The 25,577-nt window shown below is 42.3% G+C and overlaps 1 protein-coding gene across 1 annotated transcript in view; it reads left to right on the forward strand.

Moving 5' to 3' along the window:
• PDK3 (pyruvate dehydrogenase kinase 3) overlaps positions 1 to 25,577 on the forward strand; it is a 75,055-nt gene that overhangs the window by 7,875 nt on the left and 41,603 nt on the right. The window contains exon 2 of the mRNA XM_025372817.1: positions 20,963 to 21,104. Within this exon, the coding sequence (XP_025228602.1) occupies positions 20,963 to 21,104 (142 nt within the window). The remainder of the gene's footprint in view (positions 1 to 20,962; positions 21,105 to 25,577) is intronic.

Raw genomic sequence — 25,577 nt, forward strand, 5'->3', positions numbered from 1 at the left:
AGTAGTGGCATGGTCTTGGCTCACTGCAACCTCTGCCTCTCAGGTTCAGGTAATTCTCCTGCCTCAGCCTCCCGAGGAGCTGGGATTACAGGCGTCTGCCGTCACACCTGGCTAATTTTTGTATTTTTAGTAGAGATGGTATTTTTCCATATTGCCCAGGCTGGTCTCGAACTCCTGACCTCAGGTGATCCACCTGCCTCTGCCTCCCAAAGTGCTGGGATTACAGACATGAGTCACTGTCCCTGGCCTGAATTTATTTCCTTAAATATAACTTTCACATGTCTTGTTCCATATTTTTTTTCTGTAAACCTCTCTGGAATTTTGGATCAATTTATTGTTTTTCACTGGCAGTTAATATTATGGTGGCTCCTTGTTATGTTTGCCCAAATTTGAGTTCTCTTTCCCTTAAGCAGTTGTGATAAATTAAAAATTCTCTTAATTATATAAGAAAAGGAGAAGTTGGACTATTATGGCATAAAGATAGAACCTTCTGAATGTTGAATGAGTTGGTAGGAAATGATTCACATTTTCTTTTGGACTTGCTTTTCATCTTCCAGTCTCGCCCTGTCGGCTTCTGGTTCCCGTGTTAACCACTTTTGTCCCCTCCCTGCAGACTGACCTCCCATTTGTTTGATTTTCCAGTTACTTTTGCACAGCCACACTTGCATTAAAGAGATTTTGCTCCTGCCTCCTTTTCTTAGATTTTATCCTCATTGTCTCTTTCCAAAGGACAGGCACTTACCTCTTCTTTGTAACCTCTCACAGCTTCCTCAGCTCAGCTTGCTTTGCAGAGTGGGTGCTGCATGAATGGCAACTACTGATGGCATGCCTGACTCCATATTGAGGTTATTAAACATTATGTCACTTTCATTTAGTCAGTTATATAAGGTTATTTATTTATTTTATTTATTTATTTTGAGGCGGAGTCTCACTGTGTCGCCCAGGCTGGAGTGCAGTGGTGCCATCTCGGCTCACTGCAACCTCCGCCTACTGGGTTCAAGCAGTTCCCGTGCCTCAGCCTCCTGAGTACCTGGGACTACAGGCATGCGCCACCACACCCGGCTAATTTTTGTATTTTTAGTAGAGACGGGGTTTCACTGTCTTGGCCAGGCTGGTCTCGAACTCCTGACTTCAGGTGATCCACCTGCCTCTGCCTTCCAAAGTGTTGGGATTACAGACGTGAGCCACTGTGCCCAGCCAAGTTTAAACTTCCATAGTGTCCCCACATGTAAATATAGTATCTCTCAAATAAAACCATCAGAAAGCAGATTGTCTGACAGCCTGCCATCTTTTTACAAAACTTCATATTTTGATTTCTGTCATAATCACACTGGCTCTGTGAACCTCAGAGCCTTTAGGTCTTAGAAGGTAGCGGCCAGTTTCCCCATTCTTACTATTCTTAAAGTTTAAGGGCCCAGCCATCTTCTTTTCCTTTAGAAAGTATTTTAAGATACTTTGGAGATACTTTGGTTCCAAATGACTCCCTTTGCAAAGTCTTGTTTTTTAAAGTCATTTTGTTCCTCGAAGTCTGATCACCACTGGGGACAACAGTGATTGCGTTCTTGGAGAAAATGAAAAGGTTTTTTAAAAAATTATGTTAGGAAAAGGGAAAAACAATCTTGTTCTGCTTCTGAGTGTGTTTATTTTGTACCTTTACATATGTAAATGACAGATTTTTTTTTTTCCTGTAAGCAGTAGTTTTTCTACTACAAGGTGTCACCAGGAATTAGACCAACCTGTTTGGAGAAAGGAACCAACTATTCCAAAGTAAAGGGGAAGAGAAAAATTTAGTTGAGGGTAAAGATATCTAACTTGGCTTATTGCATCTTGACCAGCTTTTAAATTTAAATAAAGAATTGGTCCAGGCACTGCGGCTAATGCCTGTAATCCCAGCATTTTGGGAGGCTGAGGCAGGAGGATCACTTGAGTCCAGGAGTTTGAGACTAGCCCGGGCAACACAGTGAGACCCCTGTCTCTACAAAAAAAATTAGCCAGGCATAGTGGTGCACCCCTGTGGTCCCGGCTACATGGGAAGCTGAGGTGGGAGGATCCCTTGAGCCTGGGAGGTTGAGGCTGCAGTGAGCTGTGATCGTGTCACTGCACTCCAGCCTGGATGATAGAGCAAGACCATGTCTCAAAAAAAGAAGGAGGGAGGGAAGTAGAAACGGAAGGAAAGAAGGGAGGAAAGGAAGGAAAGAAGGAGGAAGTGAGAGCTTTTTGGGCCTTTAAGATCTGATAAGGCTGCATTTTAACATGACGTGGTTTACCTGGCTCTAGGGCAGCTCTCAGGCACCAAAGTCATAGCTCTGGCCTCACTGTCTTTGTAGCACTTATGTTTTGTGTGCTTTTGAAAGTGGAGACAGCTGCAGTTACTGACCTATTGATAGTTGGGTGGTTTCCTCCCATTAAGCTTTTGGAAAATTGATCAGACTGTTGGCAAGATTTGGGAAACCTTGGTTTTGTTACTGGATGGAATCTGAAAATATCACTGCTTTTTCTTTTCCTTTATATATATAGGCATTCCGTTATTTTACTTCCATGGTGATCTGATTTTAGAGTTGGGCAAATCCTTTTATTTTAGGAATACCCTGGTCTAAGAATGTCAACCTATAGCCTGAGGGCTGGCCACCTGTTTTTTTTTTCTAATTAATAGACTGTTTTTAAAAAAGTACAGTCTGTCCTCGGTATCTGTGGGTTCCATATCCATGGATTCAATCAACCTCAGATAGAAAATATTCAGAAAAAAACTTCCACAAAATTCCAAAAAGCAAAATTTGAATTTGCCTCCTATTGAATACTATGTTGAATCCATGTAAATGAAATGATGTGTAGGCCTTGTAACTAGTCTAGAGATAATTTAAAGTATATGGAAGGATGTGCATAGGTCATATGCAAATACTCTAGGCCATTTTATGTAAGGGACTTGAGTATCCATGGATTTTGATATCCAAGGGTATCCTGGAACCAATCCCCCAGAAATACTGAAAGGCAGTTTTAGGTTTACAGCAAAATTGAGCAGAAGTACAGAGTGCCCACAGAACCCCTCCCCACCCCCAAACACAGTCTCTGCCACCATCAGTATCCTGCACCAGTGTGGGACATTTGTTATAATTGATGAACCAACATTGACCCATCATTATCACCTAAAGTCCATAGTTTACATTAGGGCTCATTCTTTGTGTTGCACGCTGTGGGTTTTGACAACTCCTGTTTTTGTAAATAAAGTTTTACTGGAACACAGCCATGCTCATTCATCACATATTGTTTGTGGCTTTTGTCCATCCACAACAGCAGAATTGAGTATTGACAGAGACTATATGGCCCACAAAGCCAAAAATGTTTACTATCTGGTCCTGTACAGAAAGTTTGTTGATCCCTGTTCTAAGACAAATCAGTTCCCTCTTTAAAGAACTGAGCAGTGATTGGTTTTAATGTCCATTTAAATGGTAAAGCTCTGTTTCTCCTGTATGCTATTAACAATAAACTTTGGCTATCTGGAGTGTGACTTTTGGGGTAGTGAAGACTTTTCCAGGTAATCGGGTGGTTTACCTATAGGATATCTGTCTCAGAGTGGAATTACCATATGAAAACCTTTGACATTTTATAGCTTTAATTTATCCAGGGCTGTCAGCAAAGTTTAATTGTATCAGTTTCTCTGTAACCCTGCCAAAATGAGGTTTTATGATTTTAATTGCATCATAGGTAACACAGGAATGAAAAGTGTTTTTTCCTTTGCTTGGGTTTTTTTTTTTTTGTCTGCTTTTTGTTCTGTGTAAAGTGCTATTGGCCATTTTGTAACCAGAATCTGGAGATTTTATCATTTGCATAAATTCCTGTGTATATTTGGCATAGTAAGCTATTGTGCTGTGTAAGTATCGTTTCCTTTGGCAAAGTAATTATCAAAGTATAAAATTGAAGACATTTGGAAAGAATTGCTATATTACCTGTAATATAGGTAATTCATCTGTTTTTTGTGATAGCCCTTCCCGCCTTTGCCCATATATTTACATGTGTTAACATTGTATGTTGGTTTCCTTTTTATCTAGTGCACAGTCTGTGTTTTCATATGGTCAGTATCACCTATATCATTTACAGTGCTTTTATCATGGTCAGATTTGTCACCTATAGCAGAGTTTGTAAGTAGTTATTAAATCTCTCTGGAATCCATTGCCATTTTCTGATGAGCCTTTGTAGCTAACTCGTTTTTACCCTGTTCTACTGTGAAGTTGCCCAACAATTATTAAGACCTCAAGTTTTTCTCTTGAAACTTGGCTGTTTCTCTTTTATCTTGGCTGTTTCTCTTTGATCATATGCTAAGCTCTCAGAGTAGTTTGTATTTGTGGGTTCTAGTCAACACGGCACCTTTTCTGATTTTAACTAAATATCACATTTTAACTTTGTAATTTATGTTGAAATTTGGTGAGGGCAGTTCCTTATTTATTACTTTACACTTTAAATAATTTTTACTTTTCTTGTGTACTAATTCTTGATAAATTAGTCATTGTACACCTTGAATAGCATATCATCAAAAGTGTGCTAAGGGAACTGTGGGTGGGTTACATGGTGTTCTAGGGTTTCCATCTTTGTCATGTACTTGGCATTGAAACTGGCATTGAGGCCGGACTTGGTGGCTCACACCTGTAATCCTAGCACTTTGGGAGGCCAAGGTGGGCGAATCACTTGAGGTCAGGAGTTTGAGACCAGTCTGGCCAACATGGTGAAACCCCATCTCTACTAAAAAAATACAATACAAAACAAAAAATCAGCTGGGAGTGGTGGCTCACATCTGTAATCCCAGCTACTCGGGAGGCTGAGTCAGGAGAATTGTTTGAACCTGGGAGGTGGAGGTTGCAGTGAGCCGAGATCTTGCCACTGTACTCCAGCCTGTGACAGAACGAGACTCTGTCTCAAACAAACAAACAGACAAACAAAGGAAAAACTAGCATTGAAGTATCTTCAGTTAGCCTATTTCGCTTTTATGGCAGGGAGGCTAGTTTACCACTATACTTGCCTTCATGGGAGAGCTGGGTTTGATTGTGACCCATGGTGGATGTCCTTCATATCCCTCAAGGAGAACCCCGTTCTTGGTCATTGTCTCATCTTAACTCTGAGATTATACCTTTTGTCATAATGAATGGCACAAAAATTATAGTAAACTATTACATTTGCACAGGTCAGCATTTATATTCCCGCTAATTGAATACTTAGGGTTCTAACTCAGTGGTATGTTATTTCCCTAAGGGTCACCTAAACAGTTGTGATTTTATTTTCATTCTTGGACTTGATCTATGATTCTACTTAACCATTTGAGTTGTACCAGTGTTGCTTTCTCTCTTACCAGGGCATGGAGGTCAGTATATAATAGTCTCACTGTTGGGAAGAAATTATCATCTCTCTAACATTTTCCCACACCATGTAGTTAAATATTTCGCCATGTGTTGCTGGCCAGAAAACAGTAGGGCCTTTTGAAATTTGTAACTTACATATATTTTCCCACAATTGTTACATTTTCATAGACCAGAGAACACTCAGGCTTCTATCTGAACCTTTTCTTGGATCTGTTCTAGTAGGGTATAATGTTTCCTTAAACTTGCTAGCAGATATTTCTTAATACCTGCCTGTGGATTTTGTATAACTTTGGTTAATTTCTCCTCCTGATTCTGCAGTTAAATAGAAAGCAAAGTGGTTATTGCTATATTACTATTCCTGCATTGGTCATGTAATGTGCTCATGTGAGCACTTTATTTGTAATAGACTCTTCTGGGAGGAAGCTGCTTGTCTCAGGGAGTCTCCTGTTCTCTAGAAATTGCCCTTCATGGCCAGGGTACTGCTTCTTTTGTTAGAGCTCCTTACATATTCTCTACCCTGTTATCTCTGGCCTACATACTCCTCTTCCTGTTTCTTTGACCTGAGCTTGACTTCAGGGAAGCTGTTGGAGAAGGAAATTAAAATGGACTCTTGGCCGGGTGCAGTGACTCACGCCTATAATAATCCCAACGCTTTGGGATGCCGAGGCAGGCAGATCACATGAGATCAGGAGTTTGAGACCAGCCTGGCAAACATGGTGAAACCCCATCTCTAATAAAATAAAAAAAAAAATTAGCCAGGCATGGTGGCACTTGCCTGTAATTCTAGCTACTCAGGAGGCTGAGGCAGGAGAATTGCTTGAACCCGGGAGGCAGAGGTTGCAGTGAACCAAGATCGCGCCACTGCAGTCCAGCCTGGGCGATGGAGTGAGACTCCGTCTCAAAAAAAAAAAAAAAAAAAAGACTATATGGCACCTGAAAAAGATTCAGTAGATTCTACTAGCACTTACTGAGTACTTACCAACTAAAATAGGATAGCATCTCATTCTCCCAACAGCCATGCCCATTTTACCAATTAGGAAACTGAAGTTCTGAGCAGGTAAGAAAATGACTCACACATATAATAGATAGTAGAGCCACGTGTCTGCCTGCCTGATCGTCTTACCACCTCTTTATAGCAGAGAAAGTAAGTGAGGGATTGGGCGCAGTGTGTGAGCAAAACAAACTGGAGGAAAGGACCATCGAGTTCATTGTCACCACCTCCCAAGCATTACCACATCCTGAAGCACAGCCGTTTCTTTCTCGAGTTTGTTTAGTTTTTATCTTCCCCATTTAAGATCATCTAAAAGTGAAAAGGAAAAAAGACAGCTGACACTGAAAAGTCTCTTACAGAGTACAAAGATGTTTGTGGTCAGTTTCCTATGAGGCTGAAATAAAACTCAAAGCTGAAAATAAAGACAACAGTACATGGGTAAATAAAAAATTGGGGATGCTTAATAGCCATTGTCTGGGCTTGAGTTCTTTGATTTGTTTACCCTCACTGAATTTTCTATGATTAGATGCTAGTCCATGGTTCTTAGGCCTGGCTGCTCATGAGAATCATCTGGGGAGCTCCTAAAATGAGTGACACCTGCTCCCTACATAAACCAATTAAATCAATCGCTGCGGGTAGGAGTCTAGGTGCTGGTGCTTTTGGGTTACCCAGGCGATTGTGTAACAATAGTCTTCCAGAGTTAAAACCACAGTGTTAGATCTGGTGAAATTTTTGCCCAAGAGCTATGAACCACTTTAGGGGATAGAGTCTGTAAGTGAGATGCCAAAGGTTAACACTGAAGTCATTCTGGAGTCCATCAGCATTAGTTGAAAGTTCTGGATTTGGAATGAAATGGAAACTAAGAAGCACTGGGAAATTGCCAAGGCATAGTCATTGCCTTTGAGGAGCTCATAGATAAATGAGAAGCTGGGACAAATACATAAATTTATATATGCTAGCCAGAAGGATGAATCATATGATTTTGTGGTATCTTTTCTGCTGTCCCTACCTCTCCCTTAAATGTTTTTGAAATAAGGGTGGTTTCTGGGAACAGGTAAGGTTTGTTAACCCAATTGTCCTTTATCCGAAATGTTGTTGGAGGCTTTCTGGATGGAGATCACGAAGAGAAGAACAAAATGTAAATGTGCATACCTTTTTCTTTTTTTTTTCTTTTTCTTTTTCTTTTTTTTTTTTTTTTTACGGAGTCTCCCTGTGTTGACCAGGCTGGAGTGCAGTGGCATGATCTTGGCTCACTGTAAGCTCCGTCTCCCGGGTTCATGCCATTCTCCTGTCTCAGCCTCCCGAGTAGCTGGGACTACAGGTGCCTGCCACCTCACCTGGCTAATTTTTTGTATTTTTGGTAGAGATGGGGTTTCACCATGGTCCTGATCTCCTGACCTCGTGATCTGCCCACCTCAGCCTCCCAAAGTGGTGAGATTACAGGCGTGAGCCACCATGCCCAGCGCCTTTTTCTTGACTTCCACCTTTTTTCCTTGGCTGTTTACTCCTAGCACTGCTCTCCAGAGTTGTCTTAGAATTTACATTAGTAGGCAAGGTTAGCGTATGATAAATAACTGTATAGAGAGACAAACAAAAATCTTAGCCTCTTAGACTAATTCTTTGGGAACTTGAGCTTAGAGATTGATGTGGTTTGGCTCCGTGTCGCTACCCAAATCTCATGTTGAATTGTGATCTTCAGTGTTGGTGGTGGGGCCTGGTAGGAGGTGATTGGATCATGGGGGCAGATTTACCCCCTTGCTGTTCTCATGATAACGAGAGAGTTCTCATGAGATCTGGTTGTTTAAAAGTGTGTAGCACTTCACCCTTCGCTGTCTCTATCCTGCCACCATGTGAAGATGTGCTTGCTTCCCCTTCGCCTCTGCCATGATTGTAAGTTTCCTTAGGCCTCCCCAGCCATGTGGAACTGTGAGTCAATTAAACCTCTTTCCTTCATAAATTACCCAGTCTCAGGTAGTTCTTTCTAGCCACATGAGAACAAACTAATATGGAGATTATCCGTAATTTTCCCAATTTTACACATGAGAAAGTAGAAGCCCCACGTAAGGAAGAGACTGTCCCAATCATCAGCTAGTTGTTGGTATAACATCTTGGCCACCTCTTCCAAAGGGAACGAGAAATTATTCTTTTTATGAGGCCAAGGGAACTTACATTTGTGTGCCACTCTCTGCTAAACACAATAGTAGTTAGCTGTAATTCTCACCGCATCCACATAAAGTAAGTGTTTCCATTTTTTGGATGAAGAGTGTAAAGCTTAGATAGTTTAAGTCTCTTACCTAAGCAAAGTTAGGGGCAAAGCCGTGGTTAAAATTCAGGTAGAGTGAGGTAGGTTGGTTTGTTTTTTGGAGACAGAGTGTTCCTCTGTCGCCCAGGCTGGAGTACGTGGTGTGATCTTGGCTCACTGCAACCTCCTCCTCCAGGTTCGAGTGATTCTCCTGCCTTAGTCTCCTAAGTATCTGGGATAACAGGCACCTGTCACCACGCCTGGCTAATTTTTTTTGTATTTTTAGTAGAGATGGGGTTTCACCATGTTGTCCAGGCTGGTCTTGAACTCCTGACCTCAAGTAATCCGCTCACCTTGGCCTGTCAAAGTGCTGGGATTACAAGCAAGATTGAGCTTTTAAACCTATGCTCTTTTCAGTTTAACATAGTATACCATTGTCCCCAATGCAATTATTTATAGCAAATATAGTCTCTATTAGCAATGCTGAGGTTTTGTCTAAATTTATTCTGTTACACAATCAGGAAATGGTATAATCTAATGCTTATCTAATTTTATTATTTCAGAACTATCAGATTGATACGTACTCCACTTACTTACAATGAAATAATTCTACTTCTGAAAACCGCTACTTGTTAGTCTACATTATCATCTCTGGGAATATGAGAAGCAGTATATGCAGACTTGTATTCCAGTCTTAATTTCTGGTGCCTACCAGCAGCGTGAGCCTGGGCGAATCACTTAATCCCACTATACTTCAGTGTCCTTATCTACAAAATAGAAATGCTAGTGGCTAATCATAGGGTGGTTGCATTGATGACACTGAGAACGTATGGCATAGTGCATAGCACATGATAGGTGCTTGGTAGATGTTGGTTATGAATTTACTGTGAGAAGTTAGTGACAGCATTTCCTGGATGAAGTCAGCTTTCTGCTAAGAATAAAAGCTGGGTAGGGAGCTCTTAACCTTGAATGTTAATTATCTTCAAGTTTGTTGGCTGAAGGTCTCAGCTGTATAAAACTGATCATTTTCCAAGAAACATAGCACTTTCAGCTCTTTTGTACTTTGAGTATGACTTGCTTTGGATTCCCTTTGATCACTGTGATAGCTAACTAAACAATTTGCCTCAGTTAACCTCAAATATGAGTACAGTGTGACCATTAGCTGTTCCTGCTTCCATGACAACAAGGCATCCTGTAACTCACCAATTTACCATTAGGACTAGATTCTAAACTCCCTTCTGGAATTAGGTTGATATGGATGCATGGCGGCTTTGGCTGCATAGTGCTTGTTACTCACATGCTCTAGCTGGTCACAGCTTTATTTGTGACATCTGTTCTGAACACATCATGTCTCTTCTTTTCCACTCTCTGGCCTGACACACCATATTGACTGTTACTGCCACTGTATTATTGTCTTCCTACCTCCCTTTTGGCTCTTCTCATGATCTTAAGGATTGAATACCCTTAACCAAATATATAGAATGAATTGACCTGTAAGAGGGATTTACCATTACCTGCAAATGTTATCTTGAACCCCTGAATTTTATTTGCTATGTTAACTTTGTAACTGAACTTATTGGGTGTTTTAATTTTCAGTTGTGATCAGAGGTTTTTTGTGTGTGTGTGTTTGTATGTGACACAGGCTCTCACTCTGTCACCTAGGCTGGAGTGCAGTGGTGCAGTCTTGGCTCCCTGCAGCTTTGACCTCCCGGGCTCAAGTGATCCTTGCATCTCAGCCTCTGAGTACCCAGGACTACAGGTGCACACCACCACATCTGGCTAATTTGTATATTTTTTGTAGAGATGGGGTTTCACCATATGCCCCAGGCTGGTCTCGAACTCTTGAGTTCAAGTGATCCTCCCACCCCGGCCTCCCTTTGGGATTACAGGTGTGAGCCACCACACCCAACCAGGAAATTTTTGTTGTTGTTGTTGAGACAAAGTCTCACTCTGTCGCCCAGGCTGGAGTGCAGTGGCATGATCTTGGCTCACTGTAACCCCCACCTCCCAGGTTCAAGCGATTCTCATGCTTCAGCCTCCCAAGTAGCTGGGAATACAGGCACGTGCCACCACACCTGGCTAATTTTTTTGTATTTTTAGTAGAGATGGGGTTTCGCCATGTTGCCCAGGCTGGTCTCGAACACCTGAGCTCAAGTGATCCTCCCACCTTGGCTTCCCACTGGGATTGCAGGTGTGAGCCACCATGCCCAGCCAGGAAATATTTATTGAATACCTACAATGTACCAGGTATTGTACTAATGGACTCTTCCATCTTTTGAGCAATCATGATACAGGACGTAGAACTCATAGAACTCAGTGACCGAGGCAGTGGCAGAGGGCATTGCCCTAGCGGAGGGCACAACTTCTGGGCCCACAGAGAAATCCATTCACAGCTTGCTTTGGCTTTGTTATACAGAGCAGTAGTTTTCTCACTAGTCTGTGTAGATACATATTTCAAAAGAGCAGACAAACAGGATTTCTAAAGAGAGAGGATCAAGGGACTACTACCTTGATTAAGAACTCTGTCCCAATCACCTTGGTACCCCCTTTCCCTATCAGAAGAACAAAAATCATTACATGAAGGGTACCACGGGTATCAGACCCCATTAGGAAGCTCTGCATATAGTAGCATGTTTTGTATGAGATTTTTGTATTTTTTTTTTAAAGAATAGAACGATTCTAGTTATAGGAAGATTTGTATTAGTTAGTTTGCCGTATTTGCTTTATTTTTCCCTATTCCCCCCACCCCACATACACATGCTTTATGCTTTTTTGCTGAAGCATTTGAGAATAAATTGCAGACATCATGCCTCTTTACCCCTAGATACTTAAGTATGTATGTCCTCAGCTTAAGGGCATTCTCCTAATAACGATGATACAGTTATTACCCTTGGGGAATTCATCATTGATATAAAAATAAAATGGACCATCTAAATTTCCCTTAATGGGGCCAGGCGCTGTGGCTCACGCCTGTAATCCCAGCACTTTGAGAGGCTTAGGCTGGTGGATCACCTGAGGTCAGGAGTTCGAGACCAGCCTGGCCAACATGGTGAAAACCTGTGTCTACCAAAAATACAAAAATTAGCTGGGCGTGGTGACGCACATCTGTAATCCCAGCTATTCAGGAGGCTGAAGTAGGAGAATCTCTGGAACTTGGGAGGCGCAGGTTGCAGTGAGCTGGGATCATGCCACTGCACTCCAGCTTGGGCGACAGAGCAAGACACTGTCTCAAAAAAGTAAAACTAAAAAAAAAAATAAATTTCTCGTAACGGCTGCCGGTTCCTGTATTGGACAACTCTCGGGTCTAGAACACTCTCAGAAGGCACTGCAGCAGAGGCGGCTGCTGAGCGTAGTGCTGCAGAGCCCAGAGTAGGGGGCAGGAGACTCCCACCTCAGCAACGCAGTAGACCAGTAGCGGGCAGGAGTGACAGGAAGGCTGGCTGGGTGCAAACAGGAGAATGAACTAAAAGTCTGTAGACAGAAGGGCCACCCTTTGTTCTGACCTTGAGACAAAACCTGACTGTCCATAGAAGAGTGCTTTAAAATATAATTTAGCAATAAATCATCTACAACCCCCCATTAACATCCTAGAGAAGATCACATTTTCCAAAGATGGCCATGAGGATACTTTTCTACAGTGTGACCTTGGCACCCCTCTGTCAGGAGCGGGAGTCGAAATTTCCTTCTGGAGTCTGGGCAGGCCCTGGCTACTTAGCCTAATTGATTGTGTTAGACATAGGCCAGCCGTGTGACTTCTGAGCCTGGGTCATAAAAGGCCATGCGGCTGCTGTCTTTCACTGAAGTGATGGAAGGATCCAACTAGCCCGAGGCTGCCGTGATGTGAGGGAGCCCAGGAAGAGGCCACCCCAAGCTGCTCAGATGTGCAATCCTAGTTGCGAAGTCATCTGGCCCAAGCATCAGACTTAGGAGTGAAGGGGCCTTCGGATGCTTCCAGACCCAAGATCTAGTCAACCTGCAGCCTTCGAGTTTTCCCAGCTGAGACCCAGATAAGCCATCCCTTCTGCGTTCTGTCTAAATTCCTGACTCACAACATCTGTGAGTGTCATAATATGGACATTGGGCTGAAAGAAGTCATGTAATATCTGGATGCTTGGAGGCATTGAATTTGATAGGGAATAAAGTGTGTGTGAAGTCCCCAGTCTTTGGCTCTTTGTCTCTGAAGTTCTGACTTACTCTTTTTTTGGTTTTTTGAAATGGGGTTTCACTGTGTCACCTAGGCTGGAGTGCAGTGGCACAATCACAGCTCACTGCAGCCTCGACCTCCCAGCTCAAGCGATCCTCCTGCCTCAGTCTCCCAAGTAGCTGGAACTATAGTCATGCACCACCATGCCCAGCTGATTTTTTATTTTTTGTAGAGACTGGGTCTCCCTATGTTGCCTGGGCTGGTCTTGAGCTCTTGTATTCAAGCAGTCCTCTTGCCTCAGCCTCCCAAAGTGCTGGGATTACAGGCATAACTGACTCACTGTGATTAATAATAATAACCAAACCATGGTCTGGCCTAGAGTGGAGGCAGCCCCAAGTTTGGCAGATTCCAAATCTGTAACCTATTTTGATCTCTTCTTAGATTCAGGAATAAATTTTCTTGAACAAAGGAAAACTCTTAAGCTCTTAAGACAGTGAGAAACTGCTCATGAAGCAAAACAAACATTTTAAAAGTAGAAACTAAGTTTTTAAAAAAGGGATTCTTTGAAGGACATTCACAATCATTTGGTAGGTCTCCATTCACATGTCAGGTTGTTTCTTCTGAAGGACTATTCAATTAATCATTGTTTAACCCTAGTAAATCCAAAACTTAATGACTTATTCTTAAATTCAGTGTTTTCAACACATTGAAATCTTATAACTACAACTGGAGAAAAGAAGTTGAAGAGCTCACCTCCACACATGGACATAAACATGGGAAGAACAGACACTGCAAACTACTAGACAGGGGAGGGAAGTGGGCGCAGGTTGAAAAACTACCTGTTGGGTACTGTGCACACTACCTGGGTGCAACATCCCCATGGAACAAGCCTGTGCATGCACCCCCTGCATCTAAAATAAAAGTTGAAAATTTTTTAAAAAGAGCTCACCTTAAAATAATATGTTCTCAGTTACATTTTACAAATTTTAACATGGTTAATGGGAAAAATACATTGCCAACTCAGACATTTAGTTGGTGATATTAATGAAAAGCATTTATTTGATGATATTAATAAAAATTATCAGAATGAGCTGGATCATTCTGTTGGGTTTTTTTGGTGCCTTGCGAGTAATTTTTCCATGTATTGCTCTTTATCTCATTATTGCCACTCCCAAACGACCCCCCAGCCCCCACCAACTGCTAAAGCTGAACAATGGACAAAGGAAGCCTTCAAGTAATCCAGACAGAGGAGACTCTACATTTTAGGAGGCATGGTCTCTATTGATTGAAGACAGTGTAAAATATGTCCTTAGCCTCTGCTTTAATTAAAAGGTACTTATTGTCAATCGCTTGAACCTAGGAGGCAGAGGTGGTAGTGAGGTGAGATCCCGCCATTGCACTCCAGCCTGGGCAATAAGAGCGAAACTCCATCTCAAAAAATAAATAAATAAGTAAATAAAATAAAAAAGAAAAAGAAAAAAGAAAAAGTTTCTTATTATCAGGTGACTTGATTAACTGAAGAATAATTATTTTTTCTGCCGCCTGTAAATTACTCGAAAAGAGGATTAAAGCCAAGCCAGGGTTATCAGCCACTACGGAAACCAGGTGTAAAGAAATATGTCTGTGAGCTCCTGCTCTCAGGCGGCTAGCTAAATGCTCCTGGCTACCTCCTGGTCCAGCCATCGGGAAGGCTCCCTGCATTAAATTGAAAGTCATTTGTATTTCTGTGTCTACTCATCCTAGGTCTTGGTGAATGTGAAGCTGTATGGGACCTTTCTAGACAAAGCAAATCATACCTTTTGCAAATACAGTAATTGTCTCCAGCTTCCCAATAAAAGGACAAAGTATAAAAAATAAACAGAGGCCAGGCACAGTGGCTCACGCCTGTAATCCTAGAACTTTGGGAAGCTGAGGCGGGTGGATCACCTGAGGTCAGGAGTTCGAGACCAACCTGGCCAACATGGTGAAACCCCCGTCTCTACTAAAAATACAAAAATTAGCCGGGTGTAGTGGTGCATGCCTGTAATCCCAGCTACTCAGGAGGCTGAGGCAGGAGAATCGCTTGAACCCAGGAGGTGGAGGTTGCAGTGAGCTGAGATTGCGCCACTGCAGTCCAGCCTGGGCAACAGAGTGAGACTCTGTCTCACAAACAAACAAACAAACAAAGCAACCAGAAACAGAAGAGAATGAAAGGATCGTCAAACTTAAGAGAAAAACAGAAGAAATGCACATGAGTGTATTTGAGTCTAATGACCTGTTTGCATCCACTAAGTCAGAATTTTCCAAGCCCCCTCACCTGCTCCCTTTGTCATCTTTGAACTGATACCAGGGAAAAACTTAATTGGTAAATTTGAATGAGATGAAGTATATTGAGAAATGCAGAATAAAACTAGAAAGTCAAAATTAAGTAATGTGGAGAAGCCAAGTAAGTAGGGGAAAAATGAAGTCAAATAATTGGAAAGCAGAACTGGAAAATACACAATATACCAGAAGACTCATCAAAACAGAACCCTCTGACAAGGACGTTCATTTAAAACCAAAATGTTTTTCTTGCTAAGTTCATTATTAAAAAAAAAAAAAATGGTTGTTAGAACCTTTTGATTTAAACTGAGTATCTGGCATTAATACATAGGAAAGATACTTTCAATGTATATGAAGAAAGCACAGAAAGATTATAAAAATGAGGCATTTCATACTTATTTTTAGGCTACCAAATTAACTAAAAAAGACTTATTCTCCTATTTAAGCTGATATATAATTAAGGTATTTGAGTACAAATAATTTGTCCCTGAACTTCATGTAGAATGTAAGAGACAAAACCTGAGATTTTTCAACTACTCTTTTTAAAAAACACAAACTTCTGGACCAGGTGTGGTGGCTCACGCCTGTAATCCCAGCACTTTGGGAGGCCGAGGTGGGCAGGTCACTTGAGGTCAGGAGTTGGAGACCAGCCTGTGCAACATGGTGAAACCTCATCTCTACTAAAAATACAAAAATTAGCCGGGCGTGGTGATGGGCGTCTGTAATCCCAGCTACTCGGGAGGCTGAGGCAGGAGAGAATCGTTTGAACCTGGGAGGCTGAGGTTGCAGTGAGCCAAGATCGCACCATTGCACTTCAGCCTGGGCAACAGAGCGAGACTCTGTCTCAAAAAAAAAAAAAAAAAAAAAAAAAATCAACAACAAAGAAAAAAACAAACTTCTGAAAGCATGATCTATTCTTTGAATAAATCATTGAGAAGCTACCATAGGCGAGGCACTATAATATGTGCTATGAGGGATACAGAGACAGATAAGTTTCTTTCCACATGAGTTTTCTAACAGACTGATAATCCAAGGAAGCTTGAAGAAAATGCTTCCTGAAATTTGGTTCTCTTAGACCATGCCTAGTAATTGAGTTTTAATTATTGCAGAATCATCAGATGAGCCCAGGGAATGGGTTCTCAGGGCTGACCAAGCAGTAACTGACAATTCGATTGTGTATCCCATGGCCTCAGACTATTCTGTTTGAGTATCATCAGCATCATTAGTGATTTCTATTTAATTAGCCTCTTTTCTAAGTTTTAAGAATGTGACTGTTAAATATTGTGGTTTATTAAATTTTTATTTATAGAGATGGGAGTCTTGCTACATTGCCCAGGCTGGTCTCAAACTCCCGGCCTCAAGTGATCTGCCCATCTCAGCCTCCCAAGTAGCTAGGATTACATGCGTGAGCCACTGCCTCTGGTTTAAATGTTAAGCACATTTTAACCCTCACCAAATCTCTGTGAAGTAGATACTGTTCTTATTTTATAGGTGGTTTCAATGAAGTTTAGAAGTGTAAAGAAACTTACCCCTGCTCATGAAGCTTGTGAATGCTCTAGTCAAGATTCAAACCCCAATCAAACTTCAGCACCTGACCTTTGTCATCACCAGCCCACAGGACCATAGGCTTTTCTCTGAATCCTGAACTCCAAAAAACTGAAAATTGAATTTCTTTTTCATATATTTGCTGCCAGAACTCATTTTCTAGCAAAACCAGACCTGAACTGACTTGATTACATAGTCTTTATCGTACTTACTGGAGATGTTCATGTATTTCACTGCAGCTATGTTGTGGCTCTCTAATACTCTGTATTGTACAATGTATGGTATAGACTCCTTTTTACCTTCCTAAAATTGGAAAACCTTTAAATTCTGAAACCATCTGGATCTGCAACTTTCAGAGAAGAGATGAGAACCCGACTGCGGCCACCTCACGCCTGCCAGCCAGCTCTCACTGCTCACGACATGCTTGTATCCTGTGGCTCCTAACAGGCTGCCAACTTGGAAATTTAAACATGTATACTTTCATTACCCCCAAAAACTCATAATTGTGAAAAAATTATTAGTTCATACTGATACTCCCAGTTTCAGTTTAACACCAGAATTCTTCTACTTCTTCCCTATTCCAGAACTTCCTTTTTCCTGTTAAAGAAAAAAAAAAAAAATGGCTAGGCGTGGTGGCTCATGCCTGTAATCCCAACAGTTTGAGAGGCCAAGGTGGGCAGATCACCTGAGGTCAGGAGTTAAAGACCAGCCTGGCCAACATGGTGAAACCCTGTCTCTACTAAAAATACAAAAATTAGCTGGGCGTGGTGGTGGATGCCTCTAATCCCAGCTATTCCAGAGGCTGAGGCAGGGAGAATTGCTTGAACCCAGGAGGCGGAGCCAAGATCGCACCATCATACTCCAGCCTGGGTGACAGAGTGAGACCCTGTCTCCAAAAAAAAAAAAAAAGGAAAGAAAAAGAAAAGAAAAAAAAATTATCTGATACTTGTTAAAGATGGTAGGGAAGGCTTTATTCAAGAGGGACCCCTATAGTGGGAGTTTTGCAGTAGTGGGGAGAGATCAGGCTGAACTCCTAGTGCAACAAGGACAAGTGGAAATTTATAGCCAAGGAGCAGGGTGTGGGTCAATGGGTGGAAAGTTACTAAGAGGAAAAGTCCAGGTTGGAGGGGATTCTTGTTGAAGGCAGGCCAGGGTGATAAGATATCGAGGGTAGGGGGATCAGGCACCAAGGGTAGGGGATTTTCACTGAAATGACTCAGCAGGATTTTTGCTAAGACTGGACTAAGCAGGTCAAGATAGAACCCAAAGTCGAGGCCTAGTCAAAAAGAAGACTCAGAGCCAGATGCGCTGGCTCACGCCTGTAATCCCAGCACTTTGGGAGGCTGAGATGGGAGGATCACTTGAGCCCAGGAGTTCGAGACCGGCCTGGGCAACATGGCAAAACCCCCTCCTTACTAAAAAGACAAAAATTAGCCAGGTGTCCCAGCTACCTGGGAGGCTGAGGTGGGGGAATCACTTGAGCCCAGGAGGTTGAGGCTGTAGTAAACCGTGATTGTGCCACTGCACTGCAACCTGGGTGACGGAGTGAGACCCTGTCTCCAAAAACAAACAAACAAATAAGCAAACCCAGGAGAACCTGGTTCAAGTTTGGTCAAAGGAGAGAGTCTTTGTCATCCCACAGTGAGAACATCAATGTTTCTTTTGTGATTTAAAGAGAATTTCCTTTCTGTTTAACCAGGATGCAAAGTATTTCTCCTGGCTTGTGAAAAGCTAGACTTATATTTTAACTTAGATAATAGGGAATTCATTTTATAATGAGATTCACTGTGATAAATAGCAGCATTTTTAGTGCATTTAAAGTTAAAGTTATATTCATACGGAACCTTTTAGGAATAATATACGGATGCTCCTTGACTTACAGTGGGGTTACATCCTGATGAATACATCATAAGTCAAAAATATTGTAACTGAAAAATGCACTTGGCCAGGCATGGTGGCTCATGCCTGTAATGCCAGCACTTTGGGAGGCCAAGATGGGTGGATCACTTGAGGTCAGGAGTTCGAGAACAGCCTGGCCAACATGATGAAACCCTATCTCTACTGAAAACACAAAAACTAGCCGAGCATTGTGATGGGCGCCTGTCATCCCAGTTACTTGGGAGGCTGAGGCACGAGAATCGCTTGAAGCCAGTGGGTGGAGGTTGCAGTGAGTGGAGATCGTGCCACTGCACTCCAACCTGGGTGACAGAGTGAGACTCTGTCTCAAAACAAAAAAGCACTTAATAATTAGATAAACCCATCATAAAGTCAGAAGATTAAACAATCAAAAAATCATAAATTGAACTGTTTTAAGTTGGGGACTGTCTCTATATTATTTGAAGCAAAATGACCAGAGCTGGTTGGATGTGGTGGCTCACGCCTGTAATCCCAGCACTTTGGGAGGCCGAGGCGGGTGGATCACGAGGCCAGGAGATCGAGACCATCCTGGCTAACATGGTGAAACCCCGTCTCTACTAAAAATACAAAAAATTAGCCAGGCGTGGTGGTGGGCGCCTGTAGTCCCAGCTATTTGGGAGGCTGAGGCAGGAGAATCGCTTGAACCCAGGAGGCAGAGGTTACAGTGAGTCGAGATCGTGCCATTGCACTCCAGCCTGGGCGACAGAACAACACTCCGTCTAAAAAAAAAAAAAAGACCAGAGTCATTTAAAATGTTAATTGCCTAAGGCCAAATGAATGTGTATAGAATAGATGTTGGAAGGTCATTGCGGGGGCATTTCACCCCTTCCCCTCTTACCTGAAGTGGGTATTTGGGGATTAAGGTCCTTATCACAGTGAAAGTACAAAGGAGAAAAGTGAATCATCAATTAGTTAAAAGATTTACCAAAGGCCTTCCATATACTCACTTAGGATGAGGGAAATGAGGGATGGATTATTTCAGACTTTCATCTTTTATTGTAACTTTTTTGAGAATGGAGAAGTGGGTCAGGGATGAGTGGGGAAGAAAGGTTCTGCAGATGACTTTCTAGACTAGGTTCTTTTTTTCAAGTTTTATTTGGTAGGGAGAGCAAATGAATAAACCAGAATGTGACTGGAAGTGTTAGAAAATTGGATTTACTTCTGAATCTCTGACTTGCTGCCTTCATGACCTACAGAAGAATAAGGAGAGTTTGGTAGAGAAAATTGTTAAATGAGCTCTGCTCATCTCTCTCTGGGCCTGGCCACGATGTTGCCCATTTCTGTGCAGCTTCCAGGGAATATGGAACAGCAAAGAGGCCTAGGCAGGGCGAGGGAGATGGGATGGACTCCTCAATACCACGGAGACCAGGAGGACCAGTGTTTGTCCAACACTTGCTCCGTGTCAGCCTCCATGCACAGTATCACATTTAGTCCTTACACAAACTAGTTTTATCCCCGTTTTACAGATTAAGGCAGCTGAGACTCAGAAGTGAAGAAGCTTACCAAAGTTTTCACAACCTGCAAATGGAGGAATTGGGGCTGGAGGACATTTGTGTCTCCAAAGCTCATGCCTTTTCTATCAGGCCCTCCACCACCAGCCACCATGGAGTTTCCAGCAGGGCTGGGGGTTGCAGGCCAGGCTTATGCTAGAACTCTTCTTGCCACATGACAGCAGAGGAAGGAGCTCAGGTTTCCTCTTTTAAGTGGCCAGGTATGTTTCCTCTCATGGCATCTTGTTTATGTAAATTTTATGCACAGCCAGTTCAGGGAAGCCTCCAGAAGGCACTGACCTCCTTCCTTATGGTCAACCCACATCTTACCCTCTCCGATGTGGCACGGTAGATCCCTCTGCCTCTGAGTACACCCAGGAGATAGTTTCTCTGGCATGTTTCTCTGGCCCATGCCAGCCCTGTGTCTCAGTCAGAGCCTCTCCTCTGGAATCACAGGGTCTCTGGGGTCTGTGGCTACTTCCAGAGGGGCAGAGCTACGGTCCCTGAAGAAACACACTGTAGGAAAATCTTAGGAAACAGTTGGCACACACAGTAGGTGAATATTTGTGAAATGAATGGATCTGTTGCCTCCTGGAAAGCCCTATGAACGGGAGTGGATTTACATGTTCTGTTACTTTTGTACTTGGCAGTTTTCCCACGGTATTTATTTGAAAACAAGTTCAGATTATATCCCAGGTCACTTTTATATTGCCGCTGGTAACGCTAGGAACGTTTTTGTGTTAAGAAAAAAAAAAAACAAACAAAACTGCTTTCAAGGTTGCCTCTTGTAATGAATGTTCTTTTTCTCTGCTAATTAAATTATTTTCTTCAACTTGCTATTTCAAAGGATAAAAATTCAACTAGAGACTGCAGGATTATTTAATTTTCTCTTTCCAACCAGTAGTAACCGTGCTACCATGGGAGCACTTTATTTCTCCATCTGTTAGACTATAAAATCATGGAACATTTTTCATGTCTTAATAGGGAGAGATAATGCATGTGAGAAAACTTCATATATGTTTCTACGAAAGGAACTTCCTGTGCGGCTGGCTAACACAATGAGAGAAGTTAATCTTCTGCCGGATAATTTACTTAACCGCCCTTCAGTGGGATTGGTTCAGAGTTGGTAAGTAAACAATGTGGCTTAAAATGGATCTTCCCACAATGCTGTGAACATTTGGCAGCGGGACCATTCTCTGTAAAAGTGCACATACTGCCCATCTGGGGAATGAGTCATTTGGGATAGCTGGATTTTCCATGCAATTAAAAGTTTTTTTTTTTTCTTTATGTGCTGTTTGTTTTAAAGTTGTTTTAATGAAAATGCTTGTAAATTATACTAGACACTTTCTTGAGTTTTTCTTGTGTGTGGTGGGATTGCACTTTTTCTGACAGGGCATCTGCTGCTTTTATCAAGTCCTAACCTTACTCCTTTTGTTTTCCTTGTAAAGACATTCCTTGAAGTCAGTGCTTCTTGTAGAACAAATTAAGTCATTTAAAGGGGAACCTCATATTGGAAAAAATATCAGTTCCCTGCTATGCTTCATTTGCTCCATGAAAAGTAGGGAAAATTTTGACAGAGGATAACGTAAACTTAAATCAGTTATAGCTCTGATGCTTGAAGCATATGTCATTTCACTGAAGACGTTGAATTTGTGACGCAAAGTTACCCGCTAGGTAAGCAGGGTGAGATCAATGAATGGTAGGATGTAAGAGCAAGTGGTGTGTTTTTAGAAAGGGATTTGCATATACAGTGTTTGAGAAACATTTGCAGGTCTACTCTGTGTTTTAAAAGCAAGGTAGAGGCCGGGTGTGGTGGCTCACACCTGTAATCCCAGCACTTTGGGAGGCTGAGGCAGGTGGATCACTTGAGGTCAGGAGTTTGAGACCAGCCTGGCCAACATGGTGAAACCTCATCTCTACTAAAAATACAAAAATTAGCCAGGCATGGTGGCATGCGCCTGTAATCCCAGCTACTCAGGAGGCTGAGGCAAGAGAATCACTTGAACCTGGGAGGTGGAGATTGCAGTGAGATAAGATCACGCCACTGTACTCTCCAGCCTGGGCAACAGAGTAAAACTCCATCTCAAAAATAATAAATAAATAAATAAATAAATAAATAAATAAATAAATGCAAGTAGAAGTCACTGTGAAGAAAGTTGGAGGAGTTGGGGAGGTCAGATGCCATCAGTCCTCTCAAGCAAGCACAGTGCTGTGGGAGCAGAGAGAAGCGGACAGAAATGCAAGCTGTGGTTCCGTACTGCCGCTTGGTGGGTGGGTGGAACTGACAGATTGCAGGTGACAGGGAGAGCATTTTAGAAGGGAATGGCGTGGACAGATGTAAGGAGAGTGGAACTACTAATTAGCTCGCATCTAGAGGGTTAGTGGAGGCCAGGCTACTGAAAGAGAATGGACATTCAATAGTCATTCCTCCATAGTATTAATTATAATAAATTCATAGGGTTAAAATGAATTGTCTGAGACACACTATATTAGGTGGTCTCAGAGGTACAGTGTCAAGTCTCTTTTCCAGACAAGCAGCAGCTTCTCACTGTGTGACGTGCAGTCCTTGGAATGCAGGAGAAATGAAAGAGACTGTGACTGTGGCTTTGATGTCATATAGTTCCTTGCATCCTGCTCTGGTTCCATAGCTTGTTTCAGAAAGAGCAGCAAGTTCTTGTTTGCACGAGACTTCTTTATTGCTTCAAGGCCATCATTAGAGATTTTCCAGTAGAAGGTATAAAATCCCAATTAGAGGCCACTGTGGTGGGGATTCTAGGTAGGCAGGATCAAGTCCCCTGATCCTGGTGGTGGTGACAGTTAAACATTTACTATTGCTTATGTACAGGCTGGGTCAGGGGCTTCAAAGTGAATTGCTGGGCTCTTTCCTGTTGTTTTCCAACATCAACAACCAATTCCGAGTCTCTGGACAGCAACTGGGTTCAGCAATTCAGTTCAATCCTGACACTACCTACTTGGAGTCAGGGCACACTCCACAGCTTTACAGCTCAGCCCCACAAGAATCTCCCCTACTGCAGACACCAGTCACAAGTCCTGGGCCACCTGTGCCTCTGACTGAGTGGCTGGACATTGAGTTTCCACACCCCTTCTCTCAGATTTGATAATTTGCTGGAACGGCTCACAGAACTCAGGAAAATACTTTACCTATGTTTATAGGTTTATTAGAAAGGGTACAATTCGGGAACAGCCACATGGGAGAGATGCATAGGGCAAGGTATGGGAGGCCGCATGCAGCTTCCATGCCCGCTCTGGGCACACCACCCTCCCAGTACCCCCATATGTTCGCCAACCTGGAAACTCTGATGGTCGTTCAAGGGTTTTGATAGAGCTCAATCTCCAGCCCTCTCCCCTCCCCAGAAGTTGAGAATAGAGCTGAAAGTTAGTCCTCGAATCGCTTGGCCTTTCTGGTGACCAGCCCCATCCTGAGGCTATCTAGAGATCCCATCCTAAGTCACCACATTAGCATGAACTCAGGTGTGGTCAAAGGGGGCTCTTTATGGATAGCAGAAGACACTCCTGTCACTCAGAAAGTTCCAAGGGTTTTGGGAGCTCTGTGCCAGGAAGCAGGGACAAAGACCAAATGTACTTAAATGTATTATATGATACCGGCAAAGTATAGGCTCGAACAAATTGCTATGTCAACTCCGTTGTTTGGTTTTTGTCTTTTAACTCTTCCTTTTCCACATCCATTCCAAACAAATGCATGCCATTTCTTCTTTCTTGTTTCTTAAACATTCTATTTTGAAATACTTTCCTACTTAACAGAAGGGTTGCAAAACTGGTAGAAAGAATTCCCGTATACTGTCACGTAGATTCACTAATTGTGAACATTGTTAACATTTGACCACGTTCTACCATTGTCATTCATATTCTTTCTTTCTGTCTCACTCTCTGCATACACACACACACACACACACACACACACGTGTGCGCACACACATATATATATCTATGTCTATATATGGCACACAGACCCATATATGGTACACATACACGATGTCTACATCATGCCCCTCTGCCGTGAATACTTCAGCATGTATTTCATTGGAACAGGTCTTAGAAAACCACAATGTGGTCATCAAATTCGGGAAATTTAACATTGATACAGTAATGTCTTCTAATATGTAGAACTTGTTCTCGCTTTACTAATTGTTGTGATACTACCCACATCTTTTTTTTTTTTTTTTTTTTTTTTTTGCAATTTCTCCTCCTGATTTAGGAATCCACTTCAGGATCATGCCTTGTGTTTCCCTGCCATTTTTTCCTTTTAAAAATGAATTATTATGCATAAGGGGCTGTGAACCCCACCACTGTCCCCTTGGTCACAGTATGTCCTCCTTGCTCTCTTGACTGTCAGGCTGGGAACCTCAGAATAATCTTTGGCTCCCTTCTATTTAAGACTTTCTTCAACTGTCCCCTCTGGAAAGGACAGGATGCCTACCTAGCTTGCTTGCGTGTGGCAGGGCAGAGGGCATCACTGGGGCTGGCTGGCTTTGACCTCTTGGTGTTTTGACCCAGTGATTTTAACAATATCTAATCCATAGCCTTATGTGCCCAGAGACTTTTATTTATTTATTTATTTTTCTTTTTTTGAGATGGAGTCTTGCTCAGTTTCCCAGACCGGAGTGCAGTGGCACAACCTCGGCTCACCGCAACCTCTGCCTCCTGGGTTCAAGCGATTCTCCTGCCTCAGCCTCCCGAGTAGCTGGGATTACAGGCATGTGTCACCATGCCCAGCTAATTTTTTGTATTTTTAGTAGAGATGGGGTTTCGCCATGTTGGCCAGGCTGGTCTTGAACTCCTGGCCTCAAGTGATCCATCCGCCTCAGCCTCCCAAAGTGCTGGGATTACAGGCGTGAGCTAACACGCCTGGTTTCCAGAGACTTTTAAAAAATATGTCCAGTGATGAACATTCATTAGTATCAAATGCATTGTCCAGAGTTCACATGAGGCTGATGAATCAAGTGGCATTCTCATTGGAGTATTTATATGTGTAACAGTCATTTTTAGTTATTGGAGTGTCCTCATCCTCTATCCAAAGGTGTAGATAATAGGATTAGTGGCAGTTAATGGTTAGAAATAATTAGAATAAAGGGATAATTCTTTCAGAACATGTTAAAACCCCAAATAGAGATCACATATCTCTAATTGGAATATCTGAATCTCCACCAGATCCAACAGATCCTGGCTTGATATAGCTACTGCACTAATGGGCCTCTCTGGATGTCATTTTTCTATGTTCTCCAGATCTTAATGTTGGACAGACTGTTTCTTATACTGGCCCTGATTGAGATATGGAGCTATTCTTAATCCAGAAGCTGTTTCTGAGAGTTTAATTGGCATTCTTCCTCCCCCATTAAGTATTGATGAAATTAATTTAACTTCTTCACGTCTAGTTTCTAAGTTCTTGGCAGGCACTTCAGCGTCACACATGTGCTTCTTAAAATATGTATGTACATTTTTGGTAATCAAACTATAGACTTGATATATAAGTTAGGATGTGTCTGTCTGTAAGTAGAGAAAATGAAACTGAACCTGGCTCATGTCACTAGAAGGTCCAGCCATAGGGTAAGCTTTTGGT

Source organism: Theropithecus gelada, chromosome X, assembly GCF_003255815.1.
Source record: "Theropithecus gelada isolate Dixy chromosome X, Tgel_1.0, whole genome shotgun sequence".
In the NCBI taxonomy this organism is placed as follows: Eukaryota; Metazoa; Chordata; class Mammalia; order Primates; family Cercopithecidae; genus Theropithecus; species Theropithecus gelada.